Consider the following 14,277-nt stretch of genomic DNA (forward strand, 5'->3'; position numbering starts at 1 on the left):
ATAAGCCTGACAATATTTCATGGCAACAAAATACACAGGATAAAAAAGAAAACATGTAATATTTATTGCTTGTTTCATAGATGCGTTGTCAGCGTCTGAAATAGCACAGCATTTGCACCTGAACATGTTTACGGGGCGGAACTGGTGTGTACAGCAAACATCTGCTATCACTGGAGAAGGCAATGAAAGAACTCGCAACCCTGACAAAGGAATTTACAGATTCAAATAGATGATTGAAAATCAAGGCACTGTCATTGTTTTATTTCTTTATTCACTATCAATGATATCAAAGATTGCTTTTGATAAAGAATGGCTTAAGTGTATGAAAGACCAAGTCGTGACGTATTCAGATGATCAATACGTTTTTATTCGCCGGAGCTCTGGTCTTGTAAATTTAGGCTTAGACATTTATGAAAATACTGCAAGTTCAAATCATGAAACTTACATGTAAGACTGTCTTGTAATTGCAGAAGTCACATAAAGTAAGTTACAACATTTTAGTCTAAATTTCTGACGTGGGTTTTCAATGAAAGAGTGCCTTAAGACTTTTGCGGCAAGTAAATAGAATTAGTGCATTTTTCAGGACTAACTTCGGTTGGACATTTAGATAAAACATATAACAATAATAGCAACAACAAGGTCTTACAGGTTTTATGAGTTCTAACAGAAACAGCAAGGTATTACAGATTTTAAGAACAAAACTAGAAACTACAATATCTTAGAGGATTTAACAGCTATAGCAGAATCAACAAGGTCTCAGGGAAATAACAAAGTCTTAGAGATTGTAAGAGCTATGACAGACACAACAACGTCTTTCAGAAATAACAAGGTATTATAGATTTTAGGAGTTTTAATAGAAATGACAAGGTCTTACAGAAATAACAAGATCTTAGAGATTTTAAGAGCTATAACAGAAACAACAAAGTATCAAAGATTTAACAGCTTGGCATATATAAAATAAAAAAGAGCTGTCACTAATGGTGACAAATGCCCCCGCAGCGCCTTGACCTTAGACCTAGAGACCTTGACCTTTGACCTGGTGACCCAAAGTCAGTAGGGGTCGTGTACTCAATAAGTTCTATTGTAGTGTAATGCTCAGGTGTTTTGTATTTTATATCGGGTATTTCTTTCAGAAGTTTAAGATTTTAAAAATTATAGAAGATGAAAACTGTACATTTCATAAATTGACAAGTCAGACAAGATTTGACAATCTTCAGTAGCTTAAGGCTTGTTGAACTTGTAGGTATCCTTAAGTGATCGGGAAATTAGATAATGTGTCTGCTGTGTTTTCCTGTATAATCCTTTATAAACTCAATACACTCTGCGATCAGGGGAGATGCCCAGGTGCGGGCTAAGGGACATGTCGTCCCGCTCTCAAGAGCTGAACCTTGATAAGCAATGTTAAAAGCTAGGCTGAAATACATTTACAATTAAGAACTTGTGTTTATAGAATTATAAACAGAATTGTTTTAAAAGTCTCATTGAACCTTGATAATATCTGTGAAATTAGACTGAACATTCATAAGTAACTGTGCATTGCTGTCGTAGAAAATAAATGTTAGAACTGTCCTAATGTGTTGTGTTTCAAGACAAGCTTCAGGTACAACGTGCTACGTTACACTATCAGCATGTGAAGTCCTGGGTGCAGTGGTTCGCGAGTAAAGTGCCTTCATGCAAAAAGTTAACGTTGTGACGAATGAACGAACTAACGAACGGACGGACAGTTGAAAACTAATATGCCTCTCTTCGGGGGCATAAAAACAATATTAAAAACAATAAAATTAGGTCGGACGCTTACTCATGTTCCGACGCAATAATGATATTATTAGTTCATGTTATTATAACTATTGTTTTCTCTAACTAATGGCTGATGAATTAACTGCTTTCATACCCTGTTATATACGATCCACTGATAAAATAATCTCGTTCAGCTTTTGCCATGTGGAACGAGTAGCGCTGCATTCTTTAAAAGTGGCTTTCGTTGTTAGACACTTCCGGTCTTGTTTTTATACCATATTCACACAACAACCAGCTAAGACAAAACACACCTTCTGCTCTTCAAAAGTCAGGCAGAAGCCTCGCATAGTTTAATGCAAAATTAAAATGTTTTTATATTCAAAATACAAATATTATACATATGTCGTTTACTTATTTAATTTTTGGTACAATGCAAAGGAGAAACGTCGTCCCTCTAGTCAGAATGACTGAAGTGGTTTGCTTAACATCGGAAGTAAGGCCATATAGTTCACTGATCCTGCCTGTTTTATCAGACTAATTTTGATAGGGTTTTTTGTTCAGTGTATTTCGAAAGTTTCAAAATGTAATATAATAATGCAATTGAAAGAGATTTTAAACTCGGATACTACACCACGGCTACGGCGGCGCCGTTTTAACCGGAACTCTCTCGTGTTGTACTGTGTACACAAGTTAGAGGATCGTCATGAGCACAAAAACAATATTCTTGAAAGGTCGCCAGTGAAAATACTGTATACCTTTTATTGGTCTGTTTCAGTTTTGTTCTGAGAACAAATCTCAACCAGAAAAGGGCGTTTTGAGACTTTATTCCGTCATCGGCATAATAATAGTAACCTTTGATATGATTTTAATACGAGTTTATTAGAATTTCAGAGGGTAATAAAGCACTAAAGTTCATATTATTTTGTCCAAATCCTTACTGCGGTTCCTTGTTAATCGAATTAATAATGTGGTCCGACCAGTTCTTTGGAGTTATCTGGGACAGAAGCAAGGATAAAGAACGTATATAGCTATGGTAACATCACCTGGCAAAATGCATAGAGACCTACGGAAATGTATGATTTTAGGTAAAGCAAAACGAACTACACGATTTTTTTCTAGTTGCGGCAGATATTACCATAAAGTGCACCCTTTTAAATTTAGTTTATCCAGTCACAACTGTTTACCATTTAAAACGTGTTATAAAGACGTATCAATGGTACTTCCCACTAATAGTAATGTTAGTTATCGTAAACTGTCGTTCCGTCTTCCATATGTTTATTATCCATAACTAGAACAATATTCTTTTATGAATATCTCCTTTTATTTGTCATTTATTTATTCCTTTCCACGTCTTTGAGAATGTCAAAGCGTGGACCCAGTCTTCATGACCGTGGTCATGCATTTGAATTCAAAAGAAATGCAGATGGAATTTTAAACTGTATAATACAGAAACTTCATGTGTATTACAGACTATCAAAAATAAAAAATTTTACATAAATTTTAAAATTTACATATCTACAACAAATTAAATAACAAAATTGTTAATATTTACATATTTACAATAATTTACATTTAAAAACAAAGGCTTATACTAAGAAATTTACATGTCCGGCCAATATAATGAATTGTGAACACATGTATAGGTATGATATTTTTCATGATATGAATAAACATATGACAAAGTCAGTTTGTTTGGATATCTTGATTTCACTGTGTCGTTACATTATCTAACGAATAATAGCCACAAGAAAGTCATTACTTGTCAAGAGGCAAAATTCTCAAGCATACACTGTTAAGTAAAATATTGCACATACCAAAGTTTTTAACACGTCAAGTCAGTTATGTACAGTTGTGACGTGTGGTCTCTTCTGCCAGTTTATGGCATTTTACATTTTGCTATTATAGCCTGAGAACCATTATTAACCGAGTTCAGCCTGCTTACTCGGCGAGTTTTTATTATTTAATTGACTGATAGAATTCAGTGTCCTTTCTTAAATGCTTTCACCATTGATGCTAGCTGGTGCATTCCCTCGTAAATACCTTCTCCGGTAGTTGCGCACGCAGCTTGGACATACCACTTCCGCCCAGTGAGCTTGTGTAAGTTTAGTTCATCAATAACTTTCGATGGATTCAGAGCATCTACAAGAACAATATAAAGATCATAACATAATAATAATTTTATTTAAATCACGATGATTTTTAAAACTATTTTAGCTCATTTATAATATATTTTATAAATATGTAATTTAACATTTGACTATATATTAAATTCTGGTTATCAAATATGGAAAAGAGATGACCCCAGTCCTTATGGAAAGCTGTGGGCGCATGAAATGTTTGTTTTCAATTTAAATGGAATATTTGTAATACTTTTGGTTGTTTGCAATAAAAACATAGGCACTTACAACATTACTCAAAAGGAAACAAACACACAAATAATTTAGTCTAAACCAAAATAACACAGAAATGCAAAAAATAAAACGTACTTGGAAGATCTTGTTTGTTCGCTATAATGCAGACGGGTACGCCTCTCATCTCGTCGCTTTCTAGAATACCAAACAGTTCTTCCCGGGCCTCTGACATTCTCTCCCGATCCGCGCTGTCTACGACATAGACTAGACCTGAATTAACACACTATTTGTTAAAAATGTTAGAGTGATAAAACAACAAATATTTTATAAAACTTGAGATTTTCATCCAGTTGTCATTAAACGAGTACAAAATATATCAAGATATTTGTAAAGGTCAGATTTATGCTCGGCAAGTGTTACAAAGACTGAAGATAAAACACAACCATAGATACATGAATGAAGACAAAGAAATCATTACCTTCAGTGTTTTGGAAATAGTGTCTCCATAGCGGTCTGATTTTATCCTGACCGCCGACATCCCATACAGTAAATGTGAGGCCCTTCACAGGTGTTACAGTTTCTACATTGAATCCTATTGTAGGGATAGTTGCTACTGTTTCATTCAGTTTGATCTTGTAGAGTACTGTTGTCTTTCCTGACAGATACGAATCAAATTTATATAAAACAATTATAAACATTTAATAATAAGAGATTCTAGTGTCAACATTTTAAAACGAAATGTACGAACTGAATCACAGTCAAGCAAGATTTTATTATGCAATATCTTTTCCATTTGACATAACATTTCTGATGATATTAAAGAGTTTTAATGATGGTATGTACATAATATTACAGAACCTTAACAGCATAATAAAGTAACGTTATTATAACGCTAACAGAAATATTGATGACGATGATGGAAATAATGGATGATAACACTACAAAGAAGAATATTTACCAGCTGCATCCAAACCAAGCATTAAGATTCTCGCCTGCGAAGTACCCCAATCCTCGAACAATTTACTAAGTTTTGAAAGAAACAACCCCATTTTGCCGTTAAATAACTTAAGTACGCGTAGCAGTTGCCTGTGGGTTTGTGCTACTTTACTAATTTCCCTGTCCTTTAAGCGATATAAATAAAATGCTGCATTTAAACTTCTCCGCGTTTTTATATGCGGCTTTTGTGTCAAACGTTTCAGCGAACACATTCAATATTTAACATTTCATTTTTGAAGTCATTTTAAACAACGTATGTCTTGCCAGCGTGGAGAAAATATCGTCATGTTTCATGTATGTATACATTCTGATTGCTTAGTATATTTAAAACCGGAATTTTGAGCGTCTATTTTTAGATATCCAAGCAACTAAGTCAACAATGTAGTATAGTAGTATTTATAATACAACATCAGCATTATATTTATTGAAAATATCAAATTAAATACTCTTACATTATTATGAGTATCAATATAGTGTTAACCAAATGAATGTGGAATTAAAGTCATTTTCTCTGCATTTGACTTGTAGGCCTACGATGTTTCAACTGTGAAAATGTCAAATTCAAAACATACACAAAATCTGTTTATTCATTTACTCTGCATGTGATATATCAGATTAAACAGGAATTTTGAATTGTGAAAATGTTAAAATGGGATTATTGATCTCAAAACTTGCACAAAACCTGTTTACTCGAGAAAGACAGACTCGGATCCAGATGCTTGGCTTAGACAATGCTGGTAAATAACAGTGATTTGTTCATGCTTGTGACATAATTCATAAAGGACTCGTGCAAAAAGAGCCAAAAAATGTTTATACATGCAGAAAATGCATTTATTTTGGAATTTAACTAAAAATTATGTGAACCTGACGCTTTCAAATATTTGATGGCAAATTTATAATACTGCAGTTTGATTAAATAGCATTTAATAAAACTTGTTATTCACGTTAAAAGTTTTGAAGTTAATTAAGCGTCTGTGATACTTTCTAAATCGTGAACAAATCAACTGTCTGGGTAGATTTTTTACAAACACTTCGCATTTTTTATTCTAATTTTAACATGGCTCGATTTGTCTGTTAGTTAAAAAATCTGTATATTCTGCGATAAACAAAGATTGACTTGCGGACCGGTAAGAGAACATTATTACGTCAAATATGACGTCATATTGATGTCAGACGTTACTGCTCGGATAAATAAAGCCCGGCATAATTTTTATGACCGTGTAAGAATGAAAGCAATCGAGTTCTTCTTGTGGTTTGTCGCCTAAATTTTTACGGTTCATCGTTCAGATGTTTGGATATTAACCCTTTCGCTGCCACACTATAAATTCAAAATTGCCAACGACGTTCACGACGTCATCTAAATATAACCGTTACTTTTCGAACGTTAACGTTTCTAATATTAGCGCGACGTTGCGTTAATTGAGTAGTAATTGGGAGTCTGTAAATATATAAGAAGGCGATTGTTTTAGATATTATATTTTACTGAACTATTTCTCTATCATTCTTTTGAAATACAAATGCTTGATTCTCGTTCAAAAAAGATGGTAGAGTTAGTTTATGCTAATTTTATTTTATCTCGATTGTGATGAAAGCTTCTAGCTTACTTGAACCACTCTCGAGTCCACTTCCTTGAAAAACAAGTACTGGCGCCATATGAGAAGGCGTGGTCGTAACCCCGAGGGACTCAAACTGACTACCCCGGGTTGAGCGGCCGGCACTTAAACCATTAGTCTAGACCACCGCTCACCTCTGTAAAGTCAGAGTTAAGAAGCAATATATTCTAATAGCCTATATGAAATTTATATTATCTTTGAAACATTTGAAGTTTTGCTCAATAACAGTGATGAATATGTCGCGAGATATACAAAAATTCGTAACGATTAAAAGGGGAGTTATTTTTTACATTCAACATCCCGAGCAGCTTTGTTAAAAACGTTTATTTATTCCGCATGTTTAGTAAACGGTTATTAACGTGTATACCATGAAACTCATGAGCGAATACATAAAGCAGTGTATTTTGTCAGCTATCCCCCAATGTGGTTGTAAACAAACAAACAAAAAAAAATAAAATAGAATTTTCATCAGAATATTGTGTAAATGGATGAACGGAAGAAAGACCAGACATATTCAGTGATATTATCGTTGTCACTTTAAACGGGTACACACAATAATCCAGTTTATATATGTACATAGTTTTTCTGCCATGCCTTCAAATCTCATTCACTTGGGTTGGTTTATAATGATTAAATTCTAGGCCAGGCCCCATGTTCACAAAACATTTTTCTGTCTCAACTGAGTTTGAGTTTGAAAAAAAACAAAACAAAAAAAAACAACACTAAAACTTCAAGACTATTCCAACTAAGGCCGACTATCATTACTGAAGAGTCATTTGAAAATAGTTGTTGGCTTGAAATTAACTTTTAAACATACAATTTAGATATAGATGACAATGATAGTTTCATTATCAAACTCAGCTGAGACTGAAAATGTTTTGTGAACATAGGGCCTGGACTGCTGATACTAGGAACGGACGACAGTGCCGTTGACGCAGCTGCAACGATGCCATAAAATTACAGTGTGATCTCCCAGTGAAAAGGGATTCGATGTCGTGACATCAGTAAAAACGTAAACAAATATGTTTGCAAACGTAGAATGTATAATTTAAAACATATATTTAAGGGACTCTCACTTAAGCAACAAAAAGTGTTAGCTTTACGAAAAAGGGTTGCATACATTCATATTATTTCTTTATTTCACGGGTTAGTAATTTAAAAACACAAACTGATAACAAAAAAGGCAGCAAAAATTCGTTGATGACGCAAAGGAATAAATTTAAGTCCTTGACAAAATAAAGATTTAGTCCGTAGGCTTCGCCCATATATCAGAATTTTCCCGTTTCCCCTTAACGCATGCATGCAATTTTATAACTTTTCTGACAATGTGTGAACTGATACTAGTCGAACTGCGATTTGTTGCTTTTCTAACATGCAGTAAGCATCATTAATTATGTTTAATTTTGAAGATATGATGACCAATTATGTGCACTGCTCTTCCACTTGTACTTGTTGGAAGTTTAAATAACATCTGAATAAGCGGGACCCTAATTATCTACTTGTCCGAATGTTTTTATTGATGAACTACATACACGCAAAGGACCCTAATTTATATAGATAAGATGTCGTGCGCACGGGATAAGATGTCGTACGCACGAGATGAGATGTCGAGCGCTCGAGATAAGATGTCGAGCGCTCGAGATAAGATGTCGTGCGCACATGATAAGATGTCGTGCGCTCGAGATAAGATCTCGTGCGCTCGAGATAAGATATCGTGCGCTGGAGATGATTTAATTTTTTTAAAATGCATGTCCTAAACATACCACCGTAATATTCTGTACTGTTGTGCTTAAATACGCTTATAATGATTGAGCTCGGGATTCGGGTTGTGAAAATATAACCGTGTTTCCGCGTACTTTACTTGCTCATATTAAGCATTTATGGAAGTTGCCTTCCTTAATTATTATTTTTTCTAAATAAGGTTGGGACCAGGTAAGTTAATAAATTAATCATGTTGTTGATTCGCGTGCAAGTAAATATCCAGTCGGTGACAGTGTGTTCCTATGGTAAGGAATAAGTAAGCCTCGATGCATCTGTGGCGGTGAGCACACATAGGATGAACTTCTTTTCTGCAAACTGTGCACGAGAATCATGCTCGGTGCCGTCGTTCGACCCTGCGCCTCGAGCAAACGGTGCCTTCTTCCTGTTTCCCTCTCTTCAAGCATTTCCTCACCCCGAGGAACAAAGTGTCGTCTGGTTCAAAAATGTTCATAAGAAAGCGAATTCACAACTCCTTCGATGAATTTTAGCCTACTTTATGGACGGTCAGTATTCTGTTTATATGAAATTTAAGCGTTAATAGTAAATCTGTGAAGCAGATAAAAATACCCTTTCCCTCATTTTCAATGTTTTTCGTTGATCAGAATAAGAAGTTGAAAGCATATCATTGAGGCCAGCACCTCCTATGTATTTATTATATTTGGTTATGACCATGGGTTTCTGGTTATTACCTAAGTTGTCGGCGTGAAATGTACTCAACATGTTTACTTTTTTGTTTTGTTTTGTTATTCTCTTTGAATGCAGTGCAAAACACGCATCATTTTTCGTAAATTTTGATTCTTTGTTTTGTAGCTGTACGCTTTTGATTGCATTTGGCATCATACTATTTGACGTAATGTTCCCGTTAGAAATATTTTCAAAAGTTCACGGGCTAATCTTATGGGTGTGAAAAAAAAACTGTCACAATATAGAACAGAACAGAAACTGCTTAATAAGGTGTCTTATTCAACGGTTACAAAATGTAGATATTTCAAAACGTTTTGGAATATGGTGCGGGTAAACATATTTCCAAACCACGAAGTACTCTGGCTGGCTTATTGATCAGTCCCATGTACAACGGAAATGAATCCTTTCAGTTCTGATTTATTATTAGTTCTGTCCACCAATGAACATTTGAATAGCGCCTGTGTGCCGAAGCCTGGGCATGTGTACGAATGAAATGTGCCGCATACTAGTATAGACAGTATATTATCACAAGCGTTCAAAAACTCATTAGACAATTTGCATTTTTTAACCATCTGCTCTAAATAAGTGTTGGTTTTCAATCATTGCATAAACTCACAACCAGTTTTATCAAAATTATGAATATTTTTGATACACAACGAGTAAATGTGTGTGCGTGTGTGTATTGGAAATAATTTGTTATTATGTGGTTTTAAAAGTCGTTAAACATTGTGTTTGCCTACATTACAAAGTTTATTTTCCCCTCATTTATACTCTTATAATCATGATTTTAATTTAATTTTAATGTAATGGTTGACGGAATTCAAACAAAAACTTACGTTAGAACTCATTACTTATTTGCTAAAATTGTCATTCCTTATTTCACGAGTTTTTCGATGTTACCAAATTCGCTAATCAAGTGTTAAAGATGAGCGAATTCGGGGAATGAGAAGTCGTAATTAACCGATGTTTCGTTATGTTGTTACCTATTTTGCTGTGTACTGCCCCCCCCCCCCCCGACCCGCCCCCCCCCCCCCCCCCCCCCCCCCTATTCTTCCCAATATTGTCACAAACCCTATGCGCAGATAATCGGGGTACTGGTTACAAGCCATAACAACATAATATCAATGTGTTACTTCTTCGTCTCTGTCGCAATTTTTCTCATCAAATTCATCACGAAAATGAACATGAAATAAACTACAGGCTAGACATAACGATCTGGCAAATGTTTTCGGTTATTCTCATCTGTTCCGGTGGAAACACTTCGGAAAAGTTAACTTATGGTGTTATAAATGTTCACGTGTGTAACGTCTTCCCACATACATTCCAGTTATTATAAATTTTCCTTTTTCCAAATACTCTCGTCGTATTGTTCTGCTCAAGCTTGAATCTTTCAAGCAGGTAGTATGCCAACATACATGCAATTAGTTGTAACGAAGTGTGTTATCAACCAAAATTTACTATCCTCTACTTTATCTTATATTTTAACTATTTCAATCTCCCTGCAAAAATCTTTCTCTTTCACTGACTGTGCGTCTGTTGATAATTTCCGAAAGGGGAGTTAAACAGTAATCGAAGATAGAAACAAGTGAATTGTCTTTCCTGGACGGAGAAAAGTAACGAGACAACGAACATACAAGAAAAAATGCTTTTATACTGAGCAAACTGAAACGTTCACACGTGTGCTATACAATTGCAGGGTAGAAAATATACCATATTTATACAAACTTCATTGTCTAGATTCAATGATGAAGCTCAGTAAACTGTCTGCATTAGCACAAAGCCCATTCAGAACGAAGGATAAATTCATTTCGTACAATATATATCATACAAATTACATACGTTAACCATTATGTATTTCATGCAAAACGAGGGCCCAGTGTATCGAAAATTTTCTTTCCACGCAATTTTTATAGAAATACAGTATTAGATAAAAATGTACAAACAAATTCAATTACCAACGTAATTGAAAATTTACGGCGCGAAACATCACGTAGACGACGTCACGGCGCAAATGACGTCAGTAAGTGTACAAAATAACAACTATTTACATTTCATCAAACCTTCTTTTTAGCAATAAGATACTGAATTAAACGTTCCATATCGATCCTAAACTAAGCAGGTTTCGGGCCACAAAAGTGGCCCTCTGGCAATTTTAGTGCATTAGCCGGACCACAAAAGTGGCCCTCTGGCAGTCTTAGGGTTAAAAAAATCCTGCGTGTCTGAACTCTGAACCGTGATAAATAAGACGACAAACCACTCGAATGTCTTGATTTTTTGTTAGTCAAAATATAACAAACAAAAAAATATGAACAGAGCAAATATTTTGAAATTCCTTTACCGATACAAAAAACATTGTATGTACATGTATATTTTTGTAATAGGAAAGACAACGGTGCTCTATAAGCTAAAGTTAAATGAGACAGTGACCACCATTCCAACTATTGGGTTCAATGTTGAAACTGTAACCCCTCTAAAAGGGGTCACATTCAATGTCTGGGATGTTGGGGGACATCCCAGAATTCGAGCGTTGTGGAGACATCATTTTACTAGCACTGAAGGTAAGATTTCAAGTTTAAGAAATGCTAGCATTTACCCTGCTAAATTTCTAACACGGATTGGTCTATCATTCAATTTAGGCAGTACCATTTATTATTTGAAGGGTTTGCGGACTGAACAGTGAACAGTAGAGACCAAGATGAGCGGATGTGCAGGCTGATCTTGGTCTACTCTGGTTTCAAAGGCAGAATTACTTGCCGCCAGCAGGCTAAATGTTAATATAAGATATTCTCTGTCAAGTCCTATCATTTTTACCATTTCTAAAGAAACCTCTACAATTTATTTACTTTATTTACTTTTATAAATTTACTTCGCTTCGCTTTGTAAATCAATCAGAAACCTATTTCTTTCATATAATAAACATATGTTATATGTTTTTCTACTTTTCTGATGTGAAAATCAACAAGGTCAATTCACGACAATTTAACTACATTTTATGTTTGTTGATTTCTCCCATGACTGGTCATAATAGATATAAAGGAGCTTATATCAGAAGCTTCCAGACGTCACTGATGATTTAAGAAGTACCGCTTGCCTTAAACGTGACGTCACTGTTTATTGTTAACCAATACAAGCATACTGCAATTAGGTTTCTGGACAGCCGTTGTGGATCTGTAAAGTGGCCGTTATCCACAAAGTGCGAGAATAGTGCAACTCACCAAGAGGTTGTTTTCTGAATAGAGATATGTTTTGCCATTGATGAGGTCATAGTCACTCGCTGCAAGGATAGTGAAGCACATTTTGAATGAAGACATAGACTTTTAGAAAAAATAAATGTTTACCAATTGCAGGGATAGTGTATGTTGTAGACAGTTCGAACATGGAGCGCATAGAAGAGGCACGAGAAGTACTGTTTAATGTGCTCGGGAGTGAAGAGTTAAGAGGTGTTCCGATCGTTGTGCTTGCAAACAAACAAGACACGTCAGGTAAGTTTTTAGTCGCTGTATTCGAATATAGTTTCAAAAAAAAACAACATTTTTTGAAGATACTGATGATATAGATGATGATAAATACACCTTCCCAAAATATAAAGCATACTTAAACAACTGAGCTTTGACAAGAAAGTCAGCATTACAACTTTAACACTTCAAATTTGATTCCCTTTTTATAAACCAATTAAACCTACTCCTGATGCCATTTAGATATAAGACAGATTATCATTTCTGCAGCTTCAAACTCGAATTTCGAGCGAAACAGTAATCTATCTGAAAAAATGCAGGCCATGGGCTTTCATGAGTGGTCTTCTGTAAAATAAGTTGGTATCACATATATATCTTACTATAAATAGTAATGATCCTTTAACCCATGCCAATAACCGGAACTAGGCACAATATACAATCATTGGACCGCAATGGGTGTTTGACGTCATTTTACGCTGTGTCGGCGCGTTAAAAGTTTTGTTAACGTCGATATTTTATATGATTAAATAATTTAAACCAACAAGTGCTCGGCTATATAATAAACAACTAATTAAACGGCAATAACCTGTTTCACGCGGTCAGTAGCACTCCTAAGCATGTATTTGCTTTCAGGCTACACTCCTGCGAATATAGGTTTATTAGTACTATTAACCATTGCCGTTTTATAAATCAACATTTTCACGTTTATACTTTGATGTGCTTCATTCTTAACCTAATTGATTTTTAGACGTCAGATAAGGTTTTATTCCCAGTTTTTAGTTTGAAGCCGTGAGAAATAACGTGCTCAGTGACAAAATGTGAAAAAGTAGGGGTATATTTTAGTCACTTTTGTAGAAGAAATTATCACTGGTATGGAATTCAGGAACACTTTTGACCCAAGTAAACAAATCTGTCGAATGAATATGAGAGATACCTGTAATATCAAATGAGCCTGAAAACATTCATGATGACAAGATGCCCAGTAAATAAAACAGAAAGAAGAATACATGAACAAAATATATATTTCCTGTTTCACAGGTGCATTGACGGCGTCTGAAATAACACAGCATTTGTACTTAAACAAGTTGTCGGGGCGGGACTGGTGTGTACAGCAAACATGTGCTACCACTGGAGAAGGCCTGCTCCAGGCAATGACGCAACTGGCAACCCTGACTAAGGAATTTACAGATTCAAGGCGATGATGGCAAATCAAGGCACTGCCCTGAGACTGTATGAATAAAGGGACAATAACTCATACTCGACAAGATATTTAGATCTCGGCTTTAAAAGGTGCTGAATATTCAATTCGCTCAATGTATTATAATTACAAAACCATTCTACTGATTTTCGGCTGTAGGTTATTATTTACACCAGTGCAGATATGACATAAAGTCTCAATTTCTGACGTAGAACGTTGACGAAACTAGGCACGATGTTTGTGGCAAATAAATGATATTAGTCCAAGAATATTTTTCACGACTTGTATGCCGTTAACCCTTTCATGGATGTTACGTGTTTGCACTTTTGTGTTGCTATTGATTATGATATTAAAGTAGAATTGAAATGAACTCCTTCTTCTGCCTTTATTTCAATGTATGTACAGGTATTTAGAAGAGACAGTGGTATCAAGTTTGGTCACTATCATTTAATGAACATGCACTTATTGAATGACGTGCCAGA

General features: G+C 35.1%; 2 protein-coding genes across 2 annotated transcripts; one reads left to right on the forward strand and one right to left on the reverse strand.

Annotated features, from left to right (window-relative positions):
- Positions 1–3,161: 3,161 nt before the first annotated feature.
- Positions 3,162–5,326, reverse strand: LOC128545890 (uncharacterized). The gene is made up of 4 exons (XM_045325513.2): positions 5,047–5,326; positions 4,567–4,743; positions 4,224–4,358; positions 3,162–3,876 (listed from the first exon to the last, which is right to left on the reverse strand). The coding sequence occupies exons 1-4, from the start codon at positions 5,294–5,296 to the stop codon at positions 3,716–3,718; spliced, it is 723 nt and encodes a 240-aa protein (XP_045181448.2). The 5' UTR covers positions 5,297–5,326; the 3' UTR covers positions 3,162–3,715.
- A 148-nt stretch (positions 5,327–5,474) lies between these two features.
- LOC128557749 (uncharacterized) lies at positions 5,475–14,165 on the forward strand. Its single transcript, XM_053545928.1, has 4 exons — positions 5,475–5,821; positions 11,524–11,700; positions 12,490–12,624; positions 13,636–14,165. Exons 1-4 carry the CDS (start codon positions 5,734–5,736, stop codon positions 13,797–13,799), a joined length of 564 nt encoding a protein of 187 aa, XP_053401903.1. The 5' UTR covers positions 5,475–5,733; the 3' UTR covers positions 13,800–14,165.
- Positions 14,166–14,277: the final 112 nt, after the last annotated feature.

This window comes from Mercenaria mercenaria, chromosome 1, assembly GCF_021730395.1.
Source record: "Mercenaria mercenaria strain notata chromosome 1, MADL_Memer_1, whole genome shotgun sequence".
Lineage (NCBI taxonomy): Eukaryota > Metazoa > Mollusca > Bivalvia > Venerida > Veneridae > Mercenaria > Mercenaria mercenaria.